The sequence below is a fragment of the Cygnus atratus genome, unplaced genomic scaffold (assembly GCF_013377495.2).
Source record: "Cygnus atratus isolate AKBS03 ecotype Queensland, Australia unplaced genomic scaffold, CAtr_DNAZoo_HiC_assembly HiC_scaffold_57, whole genome shotgun sequence".
Taxonomy (NCBI): Eukaryota; Metazoa; Chordata; class Aves; order Anseriformes; family Anatidae; genus Cygnus; species Cygnus atratus.
Window position 1 is genome coordinate 58,552 of NW_026110182.1, and position 17,495 is coordinate 76,046.

Consider the following 17,495-nt stretch of genomic DNA (forward strand, 5'->3'; position numbering starts at 1 on the left):
ACAGCCATTGAGCGCCTTTGCGGGGCCAGGTGTCCCTGAGGGACTGTCCCCGAGGGCCTGTTCTGTCCCTGCCACGCTGGCTGATGGGCAGGGCCAGAGGCTGTGGAGGGAAGGGGGCACAGCAGCACAAGGTCCCAGCAGGCACCCACAGCCCGACCTGGGCCCCCCCTGCCAAGGAGCAGAGGGGCCCTGCCCCGGGGTGGTTGGGAGCCCCTGCCTGCCCCTGCCTCCCCTCTCAGCCACAGGCACCCCCCCCAGCCCCTCCCCGCCCTCCTGTGGATGGATGCTTTTCTCTCACCTTGTTCCCTCGAGTCGGGAGCCTTCCGCTTCATTGCAGACATGGTGCACTTCGACAGCGAGCACTTGGAGAGTCGCTGCCCCAGCAGTGCCGGGGTTTCTCCTCCACACGCTCCTCTGCCGACCCTGAGGGAGAAGCAGCGAGGGTGAGTCTGTAGCACGGGCCCGAGGTGTGGGACCCCTCCTCCCTCGGCAGCCCCGGCCAGCCCCCTCCTCCCTGCTCTCTCCCCAACTCACCAAATCGCACTGAGCACGGCCCGAGCCCAGCAGCCTTTTATCTGCTCCTCGCCCCGCGGGTCACAGTGGCCATTGTGACATCACCACCGCACGCCCCCCGTTTGGGCAGGGACCCACTGTGACAGAGCCCCGCCTCACGGGGGTGGCTGGAGGTGCCCCGCTGGGGCCTGGGCCCTTGGCACCCAAGCAAGAGGGTGGCCGCTCTTGCAGCCGGCGTGGGCTCAAACGCCGGGTCCCGCGGCACGCGGTGGAGAGGAAGGATTGCTTCCCTCGGCCTGCTGGCAACGCTCCCCGTGCCACAGGCAGGAGCGGAGATGTCCCTCGGACAGGGCTGCAGCCCTGGAGTGGCGGCGCCTGCACCGCACCTTTGGGCCAGCATTGCCACCCTCCGGGACAGCCGCAGGACACCTGGCGTTTTGGCTCGCAGCTTGCTCCCTCCTCACGTCCTTCTCCTCCACGGTTTCTCGAGAGCAGGGTGAGACCAGAGCTCGTTTCTCCCCCAGACATCAGCAAGAACGTTACAAAGCCAGCGGTCTTAATAGTCTTTACTGCAGTTGACAGTCCGGTCTGAGCCCTGACTCCTTTCTCCAACTCTCACCATCAGGGTTCAAAGCCTCCTAATTAGAATCACAGAATCGTAGAATCATTAAGGGTGGAAAAGTCCCTCAAGATCATCTGGTCCAACTATCCCCCTACTACCAATGTCACCCACTAAAGCATGTCCCTAAGCAGCACGTACAGCCTTTCCTTGAACACCCCCAGGTGACTCCACTACTTCCCTGGGCAACCCGTTCCAATTCCTGACTATTCTTTCTGAGAAGAAATTGTAGTGGGCCTACTTGGCAAGTTTTGGTAGCGGGGGCCCATAGGGGTGGCTTCTGTGCGAAGAATCCAGAAGCTGCCCCATTTTAGATAAGGGCCCTGCTGCTGTCCAGAGCCAAGCCAATAAGCGGTGTTGTTTGCGTCTCTGTGAGAGCATATTTAAGAAAGGGAAAAAGCTGCTGCGGAACAGCAGCTGGGAGAGAGAGAGGAGTGAGAAACAGCCTTGCAGACCCAAGGTCAGTGAAGGAGTGGGAGGAGGTGCTCCAGGCACCACAGCAGAAGTTCCCCTGCGGCCTGTGGCGAGGACCACGGTGAAGCAGGTTGTCCCCCTGCAGCCCATGGAGTAGCACGGTGGAGCAGGGTTCCACGCTGCAGCCCGTGGAAGAGGCCACGGTGGAGCAGGTGGACCTACACTGAAGCAGGCTGCAGCCTGTGGAGGATCCCCGCCAGAGCAGATTCCGGGCCGGAGCTGCAGCCCGTGGAGAGGAGCCCACGCAGGAGCAGGTGACCTGGCAGGAGCTGCCGCCCGTGGGGGACCCAGGTTGGAGCAGTGTGCTCCTGACGGATGGACCCCGTGGTACGGACCCGTATCTGGAGCAGTTCTTGAAGAGCTGCTGCCTGTGGGAAGCCCACGCAGGATCACTTTGGGAACGACCGCATCCCACGTTGGAGCAGGGGAAGAGAGTGACCGAGAAGGAACGGCAGAGACGAAGTGCTATAGACTGACCAGAACCGCCATTCCCCCATTCCCCTGCACCACTTGGTTAAAGAGGTAGAGGAGGGTGGATGGGGGCAAGGTGTTTTGGGTTTCTTTCTTTTGTTTCTCACTTCTCTAGCTTGTTAGTAATAGGCAATAATTCTTAATGTCTCCCTGCTCTGAGTCTGTTTTGCCTGTCACAATAATTGTTGAGTGATGTCCCCATTCTTATCTCAACCCTTGAGCCCTTTGCATCGTATTTTCTCCCCCTTTCCCATTCAGGAGGGGGAGTGAGAGAGAGGCTGCGGTGGAACTTGGCTGCCCACCCGAGAAAACCCACTAATTTCCAGACTAAACCTCTGGCACAACTTGAGGCCATACTTTCTAGTCCTGTCACTAGTTGTCTGTGAGACGAGGCCGACCCCTAGCTCCCCACAACTTCCTTTAAGGTAGATGTGGAGAGCAGTAAAGTCTCCCTGTGTTTTCCGTGTTAAGATCCCGCTTCTGGATTAAAGCTGACAAAAGAGCAAACATCAGCTGGGGTGGGTATGGTAAGCCCCCAAGCCACCATGACAACACAACCCTTCCCTTCACCCAACCCCCCTCTAACCCCTCATATTTATAGTACTTAAAATGGGGAGGGAGGGAGCTTTCCTCACAAATAAGGCTTTGCACCCTAAAAATGCAGGTCTGCACCTTACAGTGCAACTGGGGGCCCTAAAGATAAGGCATTGTGCCCTGAAAATGACAGCCTGGGCCATAAAAGTGAGGGTGTAAGCAATAAGAAGCCAGCTTTGTGTCCAGAGAGCAGTCACGGGGGAGCGTGGGGAGGCCTGGTCGTCAAGGTGAGGCTTTAGACCTGAACCCTGGGCCTTTGGAGTCTCTGGCTTGCAGCCTGGACCCTACAATGACGCTCTGGTCCCTCCAAATGGGTGTTTGGACCCTTAAAGGAGGCTCTGGGCCCTCAAATTGAGGCCTTGTCTCCTAGCGTGAGGATTTGGGACCTGAAGAAGCGGGGTATTTCCTCACAAAGAAGGCTTTGTACCCTAAAAATGCAGGTCTGCACCTTACAGTGCAACTAAGGGGCCCTAAAGATAAGGCATTGTGCCCTGAAAATGACAGCCTGGGCCATAAAAGCGAGGGTGTAAGTAATGAGAAGCCAGCTTTATCTCCAGAGAGCAGTCTCAGGGCCCTGAACCAAAGGGCTTGGTCCCTACAAAGGAGCCCCTGGGCCTGCAAACTGAGGGTTTAGGCGATCAGAAGACGACTTGATGCCAAGAGGAGGTTCTGGAGCCTGAAAAGAAGGCTTCGGAGCCTAGAGAGGAAACACGGGGGCTTACTAATGCGGCTTTGAAGACTTAAAATGGGGACGGAGCGGGAGCGTGGGGAGGCTTGGTCGTCAAGGTGAGGCTTTAGACCTGGACCCTGGGCCTTTGGAGTCTCTGGCTCACGGACTGGACCCTACAATGATGCTTTGGTCCCTCCAAATGGGTGTTTGGACCCTTAAAGGAGGCTCTGGGCCCTCAAATTGAGGCCTTGTCTCCTAGCGTGAGGATTTGGGACCTGAAGAAGCGGGGTATTTCCTCACAAATAAGGCTTTGTACCCTAAAAGGCAGCTCTGCACCTCACAGTGCAACTGGGGGCCCTAAAGATAAGGCATCGTGCCCTGAAAATGACAGCCTGGGCCATAAAAGTGAGGGTGTATGCAATAAGAATCCAGCTTTGTCTGCAGAGAGCAGTCTCAGGGCCCTGAACCAAAGGGCTTGGTCCCTACAAAGGAGCCCCTGGGCCTGCAAACTGAGGGTTTAGGTGATTGTGTTGGGTCTGTCTAGGATGGAGTCACCTTTCCCTGCAGCAGCCCACACAGTGCTGTGCTCTGCAGTCGTAGCTGGAACAGCACTGGTATCACTCCAGTGTTGTGTCTGTTGCTGCGTAGTGCTGGCACAGCATCGGGACTCCCTCCAAGCCCCCAAGAGCCAGCAGGCTGGGGGTGGGCAAGTGATGGGGAGGGGACATCGCCAGGGCAGCTGACCTAAACCAACCAAAGGGATATTCCATAACACCTGATGTCACTCAGCAATAAAAAGGGGGGCTCTCGTGGGGGAGGGGTCTGTCCTCCTGAACAACCGCTACGCGTTTTGAGGCCCTGCTTCCCAGGATGTGGCCAAACATCGCTCGTTGATGGGAAGTAGAGAATAACTTTTTTTTCTTTCTCTACGTGCTTCCGTGCGGCCTTATTGTTTCTTTTATTTCTTTTTTCTCCCCTTTCCCTTTAATTAAATCATTCTCATCTCAAACCTCGAGCTCTTTGTGTTGTATTTTCTCGCCCTTCCTCTTTGGGGGGGGGGGGGAAGTGAGAGAGCGGTTGTGGTGGAGCTCGGCTGCCCACCCGAGTAAAACCACAGTGATCAGAAGAAGACTTGGGATGCCAAGTGGATGTTCTGGAGCCTGAAAAGAAGGCTTTGGAGCCTAAAAAGCGTAAGAAGGCCTGTTTTTGTGGTTTTGAATGAGATTTTACATTGCTTAGGAGGAAGGAATGTGATATTGAGATACGGTTGCAGTGATAAAAGCTTACCAGACAACCTTGTGAAATGCAGACTACAACCGTTCTCTTTAATGCAATTAGGCATAAATCACGGTGTCACATCAAGTCTGATAAGGTAAAAAATATTGCCACCTCACAGCGTAAAACTCAGGAGAAACTTGAAAAATAAGAGGCTGGTAATTGAAAGCCGTGCATTATCTGTGAAGCGTCGGATAGGTTGTGAACCTGAACTTCCCATTCAATGGGGAAACAGGGGAGGGTCCCGGTCGTCGAGAGAGAAACTATATAAATTGTGCTATGGAACTAATAGGCACGCTCCTGCTTGCAAGACGCCTGCCATTGCAATCGTGAATAAAAAAGCTACTTCACTGAGATCCTCGCCTGAGCCTATGTTATTGGCTGCAGAGCGTTTCTCACAAAGTGGGGGCTCGTCCGGGAGCCAGTCACCTTCTGGGGAGTCCCACTACCACCGCAGCAGGAAGGCATGCCCTGCTGATTTCAGCGGTCCTGTGCCTTGGCGACGGTGGTTCTGCAGAGAGCTGACAAAGGAAGCAAGGCTGGTTAAGAAGGCAGGACTGGTGAAGAATTAGGGGGGAAAAAAAAAGGCACTCCGGTTTTGAGAATCGACCCGGTAGCTCTGTGCACAGGCCAAGGTAAGAAATACTAAGTATTGCCTTGGCAGTCGGGTGAGACTTGTGTGACGTGTGATTGAGATGTACTTTTGTATGAAGCGACTGCGGAGACCTGATCTGCGGTTCCGTAGCTCCGCTATCTAATGGGGGGGAGGCAGGGGAGCAGGGGGACATGGCTTAGTCGCGCGAGTGAGGCTGAAGCTGACGCGCGCGCGTGATCTCTCAGCACAGATGGGATTGGCAGCAAGCTTTATTGTGATGGCGGCTGGGGACTGGAGCCAGGACGTGGGGCTGGAGCACGGCTGCTCCCGTGGCGTTGTTCAGGCCGGCTGTAGGGATTTGGGGCCCGATGTTGTAACCGGGAGCGGCTTCGCATCCGGACTGGCCCGGCGTGGCTGGAGCGGCTGCTGCGTTCAGGCACCGGGGAATCGCTGGAGGACCCCGATGCCGTTTCGCTGTCAGAGCTGCTGCTGCTGCTGCTCTGAGCACTGGGGGCTGTAGCACGTCTGCTCCCACGCCGTCTTCGGGTCTGCCTCTGGGTATTTGGGGCCCGGTGTTGGAATGGGGAGCGGCTTCTTCTGTGGGCCGTCCCCTGCTGGCTGGAGCATCGTCTCCGTTTAGGCCCCGGGGACCCACTGGGGGACCCCGATGCCGCCCGCCTGGCAGATCTGGTGCTGCTGCTGCTCCCAGCACCAGTTTGTGGTGCACGGCTGCTCCTGCGGCGTCTTCGGGGCCGGCTCTGGGGATCTGGGGCTGGACGTTCCAGCGGTGAGCGGCTTCTCGTCCGGGGTCGCCCCCGCTGGCTGGCGGGGTGTCTGCCTTCGGGCACCGTGGAGCGACTGGAGGTTCCTGGTGCTGTTCCACTGGCAGAGCTGCTGCTGCTGTCGCTGCTGCTCTGAGCACTGGGGGTTGTAGCACGTCTGCTCCGATGCCGTCTTCGGGTCTGCCTCTGGGTATTTGGGGCCTGGTGTTGTAATGGGGAGCGGCTTCTCTGGGCCGTCCCCTGCTGGCTGGAGCATTGTCTCTCTTCAGGCCCCGGGGATCCACTGGGGGACCCTGATGCCGCCCGCCTGGCAGATCTGGTGCTGCTGCTGCTCCCAGCACCACCAGTTTGTGGTGCATGGCTGCTCCTGAGGCGTCTTCGGGGCCGGCTCTGGGGATCTGGGGCTGGACGTTCCAGCGGTGAGCGGCTTCTCGTCCGGGGTCGCCCCCGCTGGCTGGCGGGGTGTCTGTCTTCGGGCACCATGGGGCGATTGGAGGTTCCTGGTGTTGTTTCAGTGTTAGGGCTGTGAGTGCTTCTCTCAGCACTGGTGTCATGGCGTCTTCGGGGCTGGTTAAAGGTGCCTGGTGCCCAAAGTACATGGCGGATCGTCGTCCGGTCTCTCTCCCGTCTTCTACTGTCAGTCACCAGGATCCCTTGTAATGGCCACAGTGCTGCCTGGCTGCTGGTGCCCACGCCAGCGCAGCTGTCGCACTCCCAGGTGCCTGCGCTGTTGGTCAAGTTGGAGCAGCGCCGGTGGGTGCCTTCGGCAGCGCAGGAGCGGCACAGGAGCAGCTGCCAGGGCCTGGGGAAGCAAAGAGTTGTGGCTGTGAGGACAAAGTGTCTGAGCCAGGGAGTGGCCGGCACACCCCTTGTGCTCTGTCCTGGCTCCCCCAGCATGTGCTGAGGCTGAGGACCTGTGCAGAGCCGCAGATGGCTGCTGAGGCAACTCACCCCTGTCCCTCCGCCTGCTCCCTGCCTTGTGGGTAAAGGCATTCCCTGGCAGTACAGCGCCGGCACCTCTCTTGCAGCGATGCAGAGGCGTTGTTGTTCTCCCAGGCTGGTCCTCTGCAAGAGAAGGGACGAAATTGTCCAGTCCCTGGCCATGCGCAGCGCTTGTGCCCTCGTGTCTAGAGAGCAGGGCAGAGGGACACCAACCTGACTGGGACTCGGATCCCTCGGATCCCCATGATGGACATTTCTGAACGAAACTCCCCCCTGTTTCTGCAGACGGGGCACTTGATGCGGTGATTGTCTGTGTGTATGGCCAGTTCCTGCAGCAGAAACACATGCGGTGAGAGGTGAGCGGGCCCTGGTGCTGCTGAGCACCTGCCGTGCCCGCAGGGTGAGGGGAGGGCTCCTACCTGGATGCAGCCCCGGTGGAACCAGGCGTGACTGCAGGCTGGGCACACCATGGTGTGGTAGGACTTGCTGTCCCCCACAGGGTCCATGCAGATGGTGCAGGTGGTGTCCTGCTCTGGAGCTGCCTGCACTGCCTGCTGAGGGCGGTGCTCCCAGCAGAAGGACCTGGGGGGGAGAGGGAAGGGAAGGGCGAGGTGAGAAGTGCTGGGCCTGCCGCGGTTGTGGCGAGGAGGGCAGAGGAACGTGAAGGAGCCCCAGGCCCATCCAGGCTCTGGCGCTGCCTCTGGCTCTGCCAGGCTGCTGGGAAGCACCACCGTGGGGTCCTCTCTTGCTTGGCTGGTGCTGGCAGCCCTTACCTGTACCGCCCAAAGAACTGGGTGACACATTCTCCCTCCGAGGCGCAGGGGAGATGGAAGCTGCGTTCACAGCCCGTCTCCGTGCAGGTGATGGTGGCCCCTCGCTCGCCACAAACGAAGCATTGCTGAAAAGAACACAGCAGCCCCATTAGCAGCAGGCTCGATGCCGCCGCCACCGCTGGCCCCACACCCCTGGGCAGGGCAGGGCACAGGGTGCGGGCGCTGCTGGGTCACACTCTGCAGACCCGCCTGGCGGACGAGGCTCGTCTGCCAGAGCAGCAGTTTGTCCCGGAGCAGGTTGGAAAGGCTGGGATTGCTTCCTTGGGGTCCAGGCTAAGCTTGCGGGAGCATCTCCTGGCACAAACCTCCCTGTTCCCCATCAGGTCCTCACCTTCTGGGATGCCCGCTTGATCGCGCATCGGATGTCGTCAGGACGGTACCCCTCTATGTGTTTGCGCATGCTTCCACGCCGTGAAAGGCTATCCACAAAATACTGTAGAAGAGAAAAGAGCAGGATCTCATTAGGGGTCGTAGAGGAAGGGACCGTCCCTGGTGGGATGCTGACAGGAGCCACGGAGAACTCACCAGGCAAAACGCGTGGGCACAGAGCCCATTCCTTTTGTGTTTGGGGCCGCAGATGTTTGGGTCAGCATCTGCCCGGCCACACAGCATGCATGCTGGAGGGGAGAGAGCAAACGGCACAGCCATTGAGCGCCTTTGCGGGGCCAGGTGTCCCTGAGGGACTGTCCCCGAGGGCCTGTTCTGTCCCTGCCACGCTGGCTGATGGGCAGGGCCAGAGGCTGTGGAGGGGAAGGGGGCACAGCAGGCACAAGGGTCCCAGCAGGCACCCACAGCCCGACCTGGGCCCCCCCTGCCAAGGAGCAGAGGGGCCCTGCCCCGGGGTGGTTGGGGAGCCCCTGCCTGCCCCTGCCTCCCCTCTCAGCCACAGGCACCCCCCCCAGCCCCTCCCCGCCCTCCTGTGGGATGGGATGCTTTTCTCTCACCTTGTTCCCTCGAGTCGGGAGCCTTCCGCTTCATTGCAGACATGGTGCACTTCGACAGCGAGCACTTGGAGAGTCGCTGCCCCAGCAGTGCCGGGGTTTCTCCTCCACACGCTCCTCTGCCGACCCTGAGGGAGAAGCAGGACGAGGGTGAGTCTGTAGCACGGGCCCGAGGTGTGGGACCCCTCCTCCCTCGGCAGCCCCGGCCAGCCCCCTCCTCCCTGCTCTCTCCCCAACTCACCAAATCGCACTGAGGCACGGCCCGAGCCCAGCAGCCTTTTATCTGCTCCTCGCCCCGCGGGTCACAGTGGCCATTGTGACATCACCACCGCACGCCCCCCGTTTGGGCAGGGACCCACTGTGACAGAGCCCCCGCCTCACGGGGGTGGCTGGAGGTGCCCCGCTGGGGCCTGGGCCCTTGGCACCCAAGCAAGAGGGTGGCCGCTCTTGCAGCCGGCGTGGGCTCAAACGCCGGGTCCCGCGGCACGCGGTGGAGAGGAAGGATTGCTTCCCTCGGCCTGCTGGCAACGCTCCCCGTGCCACAGGCAGGAGCGGAGATGTCCCTCGGACAGGGCTGCAGCCCTGGAGTGGCGGCGCCTGCACCGCACCTTTGGGCCAGCATTGCCACCCTCCGGGACAGCCGCAGGACACCTGGCGTTTGGCTCGCAGCTTGCTCCCTCCTCACGTCCTTCTCCTCCACGGTTTCTCGAGAGCAGGGTGAGACCAGAGCTCGTTTTCTCCCCCCAGACATCAGCAAGAGACGTTACAAAGCCAGCGGTCTTAATAGTCTTTACTGCAGTTGACAGTCCGGTCTGAGCCCTGACTCCTTTCTCCAACTCTCACCATCAGGGTTCAAAGCCTCCTAATTAGAATCACAGAATCGTAGAATCATTAAGGGTGGAAAAGTCCCTCAAGATCATCTGGTCCAACTATCCCCCTACTACCAATGTCACCCACTAAAGCATGTCCCTAAGCACACGTACAGCCTTTCCTTGAACACCCCCAGGTGACTCCACTACTTCCCTGGGCAACCCGTTCCAATTCCTGACTATTCTTTCTGAGAAGAAATTGTAGTGGGCCTACTTGGCAAGTTTTGGTAGCGGGGGCCCATAGGGGTGGCTTCTGTGCGAAGAATCCAGAAGCTGCCCCATTTTAGATAAGGGCCCTGCTGCTGTCCAGAGCCAAGCCAATAAGCGGTGTTGTTTGCGTCTCTGTGAGAGCATATTTAAGAAAGGGAAAAAGCTGCTGCGGAACAGCAGCTGGGAGAGAGAGAGGAGTGAGAAACAGCCTTGCAGACCCAAGGTCAGTGAAGGAGTGGGAGGAGGTGCTCCAGGCACCACAGCAGAAGTTCCCCTGCGGCCTGTGGCGAGGACCACGGTGAAGCAGGTTGTCCCCCTGCAGCCCATGGAGTAGCACGGTGGAGCAGGGTTCCACGCTGCAGCCCGTGGAAGAGGCCACGGTGGAGCAGGTGGACCTACACTGAAGCAGGCTGCAGCCTGTGGAGGATCCCCGCCAGAGCAGATTCCGGGCCGGAGCTGCAGCCCGTGGAGAGGAGCCCACGCAGGAGCAGGTGACCTGGCAGGAGCTGCCGCCCGTGGGGGACCCAGGTTGGAGCAGTGTGCTCCTGACGGATGGACCCCGTGGTACGGACCCGTATCTGGAGCAGTTCTTGAAGAGCTGCTGCCTGTGGGAAGCCCACGCAGGATCACTTTGGGAACGACCGCATCCCACGTTGGAGCAGGGGAAGAGAGTGACCGAGAAGGAACGGCAGAGACGAAGTGCTATAGACTGACCAGAACCGCCATTCCCCCATTCCCCTGCACCACTTGGTTAAAGAGGTAGAGGAGGGTGGATGGGGGCAAGGTGTTTTGGGTTTCTTTCTTTTGTTTCTCACTTCTCTAGCTTGTTAGTAATAGGCAATAATTCTTAATGTCTCCCTGCTCTGAGTCTGTTTTGCCTGTCACAATAATTGTTGAGTGATGTCCCCATTCTTATCTCAACCCTTGAGCCCTTTGCATCGTATTTTCTCCCCCTTTCCCATTCAGGAGGGGGAGTGAGAGAGAGGCTGCGGTGGAACTTGGCTGCCCACCCGAGAAAACCACCACTAATTTCCAACTAAACCTCTGGCACAACTTGAGGCCATACTTTCTAGTCCTGTCACTAGTTGTCTGTGAGACGAGGCCGACCCCTAGCTCCCCACAACTTCCTTTAAGGTAGATGTGGAGAGCAGTAAAGTCTCCCCTGTGTTTTCCGTGTTAAGATCCCGCTTCTGGATTAAAGCTGACAAAAGAGCAAACATCAGCTGGGGTGGGTATGGTAAGCCCCCAAGCCACCATGACAACACAACCCTTCCCTTCACCCAACCCCCCTCTAACCCCTCATATTTATAGTACTTAAAATGGGGAGGGAGGGAGCTTTCCTCACAAATAAGGCTTTGCACCCTAAAAATGCAGGTCTGCACCTTACAGTGCAACTGGGGGCCCTAAAGATAAGGCATTGTGCCCTGAAAATGACAGCCTGGGCCATAAAAGTGAGGGTGTAAGCAATAAGAAGCCAGCTTTGTGTCCAGAGAGCAGTCACGGGGAGCGTGGGGAGGCCTGGTCGTCAAGGTGAGGCTTTAGACCTGAACCCTGGGCCTTTGGAGTCTCTGGCTTGCAGCCTGGACCCTACAATGACGCTCTGGTCCCTCCAAATGGGTGTTTGGACCCTTAAAGGAGGCTCTGGGCCCTCAAATTGAGGCCTTGTCTCCTAGCGTGAGGATTTGGGACCTGAAGAAGCGGGGTATTTCCTCACAAAGAAGGCTTTGTACCCTAAAAATGCAGGTCTGCACCTTACAGTGCAACTAAGGGGCCCTAAAGATAAGGCATTGTGCCCTGAAAATGACAGCCTGGGCCATAAAAGCGAGGGTGTAAGTAATGAGAAGCCAGCTTTATCTCCAGAGAGCAGTCTCAGGGCCCTGAACCAAAGGCTTGGTCCCTACAAAGGAGCCCCTGGGCCTGCAAACTGAGGGTTTAGGCGATCAGAAGACGACTTGGGATGCCAAGAGGAGGTTCTGGAGCCTGAAAGAAGGCTTCGGAGCCTAGAGAGGAAACACGGGGGCTTACTAATGCGGCTTTGAAGACTTAAAATGGGGACGGAGCGGGAGCGTGGGGAGGCTTGGTCGTCAAGGTGAGGCTTTAGACCTGGACCCTGGGCCTTTGGAGTCTCTGGCTCACGGACTGGACCCTACAATGATGCTTTGGTCCCTCCAAATGGGTGTTTGGACCCTTAAAGGAGGCTCTGGGCCCTCAAATTGAGGCCTTGTCTCCTAGCGTGAGGATTTGGGACCTGAAGAAGCGGGGTATTTCCTCACAAATAAGGCTTTGTACCCTAAAAGGCAGCTCTGCACCTCACAGTGCAACTGGGGGCCCTAAAGATAAGGCATCGTGCCCTGAAAATGACAGCCTGGGCCATAAAAGTGAGGGTGTATGCAATAAGAATCCAGCTTTGTCTGCAGAGAGCAGTCTCAGGGCCCTGAACCAAAGGCTTGGTCCCTACAAAGGAGCCCCTGGGCCTGCAAACTGAGGGTTTAGGTGATTGTGTTGGGTCTGTCTAGGATGGAGTCACCTTTCCCTGCAGCAGCCCACACAGTGCTGTGCTCTGCAGTCGTAGCTGGAACAGCACTGGTATCACTCCAGTGTTGTGTCTGTTGCTGCGTAGTGCTGGCACAGCATCGGGACTCCCTCCAAGCCCCAAGAGCCAGCAGGCTGGGGGTGGGCAAGTGATGGGGAGGGGACATCGCCAGGGCAGCTGACCTAAACCAACCAAAGGGATATTCCATAACACCTGATGTCACTCAGCAATAAAAAGGGGGGCTCTCGTGGGGGAGGGGTCTGTCCTCCTGAACAACCGCTACGCGTTTTGAGGCCCTGCTTCCCAGGATGTGGCCAAACATCGCTCGTTGATGGGAAGTAGAGAATAACTTTTTTTTCTTTCTCTACGTGCTTCCGTGCGGCCTTATTGTTTCTTTTATTTCTTTTTTCTCCCCTTTCCCTTTAATTAAATCATTCTCATCTCAAACCTCGAGCTCTTTGTGTTGTATTTTCTCGCCCTTCCTCTTTGGGGGGGGGGGGGAAGTGAGAGAGCGGTTGTGGTGGAGCTCGGCTGCCCACCCGAGTAAAACCACAGTGATCAGAAGAAGACTTGGGATGCCAAGTGGATGTTCTGGAGCCTGAAAAGAAGGCTTTGGAGCCTAAAAAGCGTAAGAAGGCCTGTTTTTGTGGTTTTGAATGAGATTTTACATTGCTTAGGAGGAAGGAATGTGATATTGAGATACGGTTGCAGTGATAAAAGCTTACCAGACAACCTTGTGAAATGCAGACTACAACCGTTCTCTTTAATGCAATTAGGCATAAATCACGGTGTCACATCAAGTCTGATAAGGTAAAAAATATTGCCACCTCACAGCGTAAAACTCAGGAGAAACTTGAAAAATAAGAGGCTGGTAATTGAAAGCCGTGCATTATCTGTGAAGCGTCGGATAGGTTGTGAACCTGAACTTCCCATTCAATGGGGAAACAGGGGAGGGTCCCGGTCGTCGAGAGAGAAACTATATAAATTGTGCTATGGAACTAATAGGCACGCTCCTGCTTGCAAGACGCCTGCCATTGCAATCGTGAATAAAAAAGCTACTTCACTGAGATCCTCGCCTGAGCCTATGTTATTGGCTGCAGAGCGTTTCTCACAAAGTGGGGGCTCGTCCGGGAGCCAGTCACCTTCTGGGGAGTCCCACTACCACCGCAGCAGGAAGGCATGCCCTGCTGATTTCAGCGGTCCTGTGCCTTGGCGACGGTGGTTCTGCAGAGAGCTGACAAAGGAAGCAAGGCTGGTTAAGAAGGCAGGACTGGTGAAGAATTAGGGGGAAAAAAAAAGGCACTCCGGTTTTGAGAATCGACCCGGTAGCTCTGTGCACAGGCCAAGGTAAGAAATACTAAGTATTGCCTTGGCAGTCGGGTGAGACTTGTGTGACGTGTGATTGAGATGTACTTTTGTATGAAGCGACTGCGGAGACCTGATCTGCGGTTCCGTAGCTCCGCTATCTAATGGGGGGAGGCAGGGGAGCAGGGGGACATGGCTTAGTCGCGCGAGTGAGGCTGAAGCTGACGCGCGCGCGTGATCTCTCAGCACAGATGGGATTGGCAGCAAGCTTTATTGTGATGGCGGCTGGGGACTGGAGCCAGGACGTGGGGCTGAGCACGGCTGAGCACGGCTCTCCGTGGCGTTGTTCAGGCCGGCTGTAGGGATTTGGGGCCCGATGTTGTAACCGGGAGCGGCTTCGCATCCGGACTGGCCCGGCGTGGCTGGAGCGGCTGCTGCGTTCAGGCACCGGGGAATCGCTGGAGGACCCCGATGCCGTTTCGCTGTCAGAGCTGCTGCTGCTGCTGCTCTGAGCACTGGGGGCTGTAGCACGTCTGCTCCCACGCCGTCTTCGGGTCTGCCTCTGGGTATTTGGGGCCCGGTGTTGGAATGGGGAGCGGCTTCTTCTGTGGGCCGTCCCCTGCTGGCTGGAGCATCGTCTCCGTTTAGGCCCCGGGGACCCACTGGGGGACCCCGATGCCGCCCGCCTGGCAGATCTGGTGCTGCTGCTGCTCCCAGCACCAGTTTGTGGTGCACGGCTGCTCCTGCGGCGTCTTCGGGGCCGGCTCTGGGGATCTGGGGCTGGACGTTCCAGCGGTGAGCGGCTTCTCGTCCGGGGTCGCCCCCGCTGGCTGGCGGGGTGTCTGCCTTCGGGCACCGTGGAGCGACTGGAGGTTCCTGGTGCTGTTCCACTGGCAGAGCTGCTGCTGCTGTCGCTGCTGCTCTGAGCACTGGGGGTTGTAGCACGTCTGCTCCGATGCCGTCTTCGGGTCTGCCTCTGGGTATTTGGGGCCTGGTGTTGTAATGGGGAGCGGCTTCTCTGGGCCGTCCCCTGCTGGCTGGAGCATTGTCTCTCTTCAGGCCCCGGGGATCCACTGGGGGACCCTGATGCCGCCCGCCTGGCAGATCTGGTGCTGCTGCTGCTCCCAGCACCACCAGTTTGTGGTGCATGGCTGCTCCTGAGGCGTCTTCGGGGCCGGCTCTGGGGATCTGGGGCTGGACGTTCCAGCGGTGAGCGGCTTCTCGTCCGGGGTCGCCCCCGCTGGCTGGCGGGGTGTCTGTCTTCGGGCACCATGGGGCGATTGGAGGTTCCTGGTGTTGTTTCAGTGTTAGGGCTGTGAGTGCTTCTCTCAGCACTGGTGTCATGGCGTCTTCGGGGCTGGTTAAAGGTGCCTGGTGCCCAAAGTACATGGCGGATCGTCGTCCGGTCTCTCTCCCGTCTTCTACTGTCAGTCACCAGGATCCCTTGTAATGGCCACAGTGCTGCCTGGCTGCTGGTGCCCACGCCAGCGCAGCTGTCGCACTCCCAGGTGCCTGCGCTGTTGGTCAAGTTGGAGCAGCGCCGGTGGGTGCCTTCGGCAGCGCAGGAGCGGCACAGGAGCAGCTGCCAGGGCCTGGGGAAGCAAAGAGTTGTGGCTGTGAGGACAAAGTGTCTGAGCCAGGGAGTGGCCGGCACACCCCTTGTGCTCTGTCCTGGCTCCCCCAGCATGTGCTGAGGCTGAGGACCTGTGCAGAGCCGCAGATGGCTGCTGAGGCAACTCACCCCTGTCCCTCCGCCTGCTCCCTGCCTTGTGGGTAAAGGCATTCCCTGGCAGTACAGCGCCGGCACCTCTCTTGCAGCGATGCAGAGGCGTTGTTGTTCTCCCAGGCTGGTCCTCTGCAAGAGAAGGGACGAAATTGTCCAGTCCCTGGCCATGCGCAGCGCTTGTGCCCTCGTGTCTAGAGAGCAGGGCAGAGGGACACCAACCTGACTGGGACTCGGATCCCTCGGATCCCCATGATGGACATTTCTGAACGAAACTCCCCCCTGTTTCTGCAGACGGGGCACTTGATGCGGTGATTGTCTGTGTGTATGGCCAGTTCCTGCAGCAGAAACACATGCGGTGAGAGGTGAGCGGGCCCTGGTGCTGCTGAGCACCTGCCGTGCCCGCAGGGTGAGGGGAGGGCTCCTACCTGGATGCAGCCCCGGTGGAACCAGGCGTGACTGCAGGCTGGGCACACCATGGTGTGGTAGGACTTGCTGTCCCCCACAGGGTCCATGCAGATGGTGCAGGTGGTGTCCTGCTCTGGAGCTGCCTGCACTGCCTGCTGAGGGCGGTGCTCCCAGCAGAAGGACCTGGGGGGGAGAGGGAAGGGAAGGGCGAGGTGAGAAGTGCTGGGCCTGCCGCGGTTGTGGCGAGGAGGGCAGAGGAACGTGAAGGAGCCCCAGGCCCATCCAGGCTCTGGCGCTGCCTCTGGCTCTGCCAGGCTGCTGGGAAGCACCACCGTGGGGTCCTCTCTTGCTTGGCTGGTGCTGGCAGCCCTTACCTGTACCGCCCAAAGAACTGGGTGACACATTCTCCCTCCGAGGCGCAGGGGAGATGGAAGCTGCGTTCACAGCCCGTCTCCGTGCAGGTGATGGTGGCCCCTCGCTCGCCACAAACGAAGCATTGCTGAAAAGAACACAGCAGCCCCATTAGCAGCAGGCTCGATGCCGCCGCCACCGCTGGCCCCACACCCCTGGGCAGGGCAGGGCACAGGGTGCGGGCGCTGCTGGGTCACACTCTGCAGACCCGCCTGGCGGACGAGGCTCGTCTGCCAGAGCAGCAGTTTGTCCCGGAGCAGGTTGGAAAGGCTGGGATTGCTTCCTTGGGGTCCAGGCTAAGCTTGCGGGAGCATCTCCTGGCACAAACCTCCCTGTTCCCCATCAGGTCCTCACCTTCTGGGATGCCCGCTTGATCGCGCATCGGATGTCGTCAGGACGGTACCCCTCTATGTGTTTGCGCATGCTTCCACGCCGTGAAAGGCTATCCACAAAATACTGTAGAAGAGAAAAGAGCAGGATCTCATTAGGGGTCGTAGAGGAAGGGACCGTCCCTGGTGGGATGCTGACAGGAGCCACGGAGAACTCACCAGGCAAAACGCGTGGGCACAGAGCCCATTCCTTTTGTGTTTGGGGCCGCAGATGTTTGGGTCAGCATCTGCCCGGCCACACAGCATGCATGCTGGAGGGGAGAGAGCAAACGGCACAGCCATTGAGCGCCTTTGCGGGGCCAGGTGTCCCTGAGGGACTGTCCCCGAGGGCCTGTTCTGTCCCTGCCACGCTGGCTGATGGGCAGGGCCAGAGGCTGTGGAGGGGAAGGGGGCACAGCAGGCACAAGGGTCCCAGCAGGCACCCACAGCCCGACCTGGGCCCCCCCTGCCAAGGAGCAGAGGGGCCCTGCCCCGGGGTGGTTGGGGAGCCCCTGCCTGCCCCTGCCTCCCCTCTCAGCCACAGGCACCCCCCCAGCCCCTCCCCGCCCTCCTGTGGGATGGGATGCTTTTCTCTCACCTTGTTCCCTCGAGTCGGGAGCCTTCCGCTTCATTGCAGACATGGTGCACTTCGACAGCGAGCACTTGGAGAGTCGCTGCCCCAGCAGTGCCGGGGTTTCTCCTCCACACGCTCCTCTGCCGACCCTGAGGGAGAAGCAGGACGAGGGTGAGTCTGTAGCACGGGCCCGAGGTGTGGGACCCCTCCTCCCTCGGCAGCCCCGGCCAGCCCCCTCCTCCCTGCTCTCTCCCCAACTCACCAAATCGCACTGAGGCACGGCCCGAGCCCAGCAGCCTTTTATCTGCTCCTCGCCCCGCGGGTCACAGTGGCCATTGTGACATCACCACCGCACGCCCCCCGTTTGGGCAGGGACCCACTGTGA

The 17,495-nt window shown here is 58.9% G+C and overlaps 2 protein-coding genes across 2 annotated transcripts; both read right to left on the minus strand.

Annotated features, from left to right (window-relative positions):
• Positions 1–5,847: 5,847 nt before the first annotated feature.
• Positions 5,848–9,410, minus strand: LOC126913761 (PHD finger protein 7-like). The gene is made up of 6 exons (XM_050716951.1): positions 7,709–9,410; positions 7,355–7,517; positions 7,149–7,264; positions 6,945–7,058; positions 6,591–6,795; positions 5,848–6,240 (listed from the first exon to the last, which is right to left on the minus strand). Exons 1-6 carry the CDS (start codon positions 7,855–7,857, stop codon positions 5,848–5,850), a joined length of 1,140 nt encoding a protein of 379 aa, XP_050572908.1. The 5' UTR covers positions 7,858–9,410.
• Positions 8,088–17,102, minus strand: LOC126913762 (PHD finger protein 7-like). Its single transcript, XM_050716952.1, has 9 exons — positions 16,132–17,102; positions 15,778–15,940; positions 15,572–15,687; positions 15,368–15,481; positions 15,014–15,218; positions 14,290–14,663; positions 8,713–8,837; positions 8,294–8,385; positions 8,088–8,201 (listed from the first exon to the last, which is right to left on the minus strand). Exons 1-9 carry the CDS (start codon positions 16,278–16,280, stop codon positions 8,088–8,090), a joined length of 1,452 nt encoding a protein of 483 aa, XP_050572909.1. The 5' UTR covers positions 16,281–17,102.
• Positions 17,103–17,495: the final 393 nt, after the last annotated feature.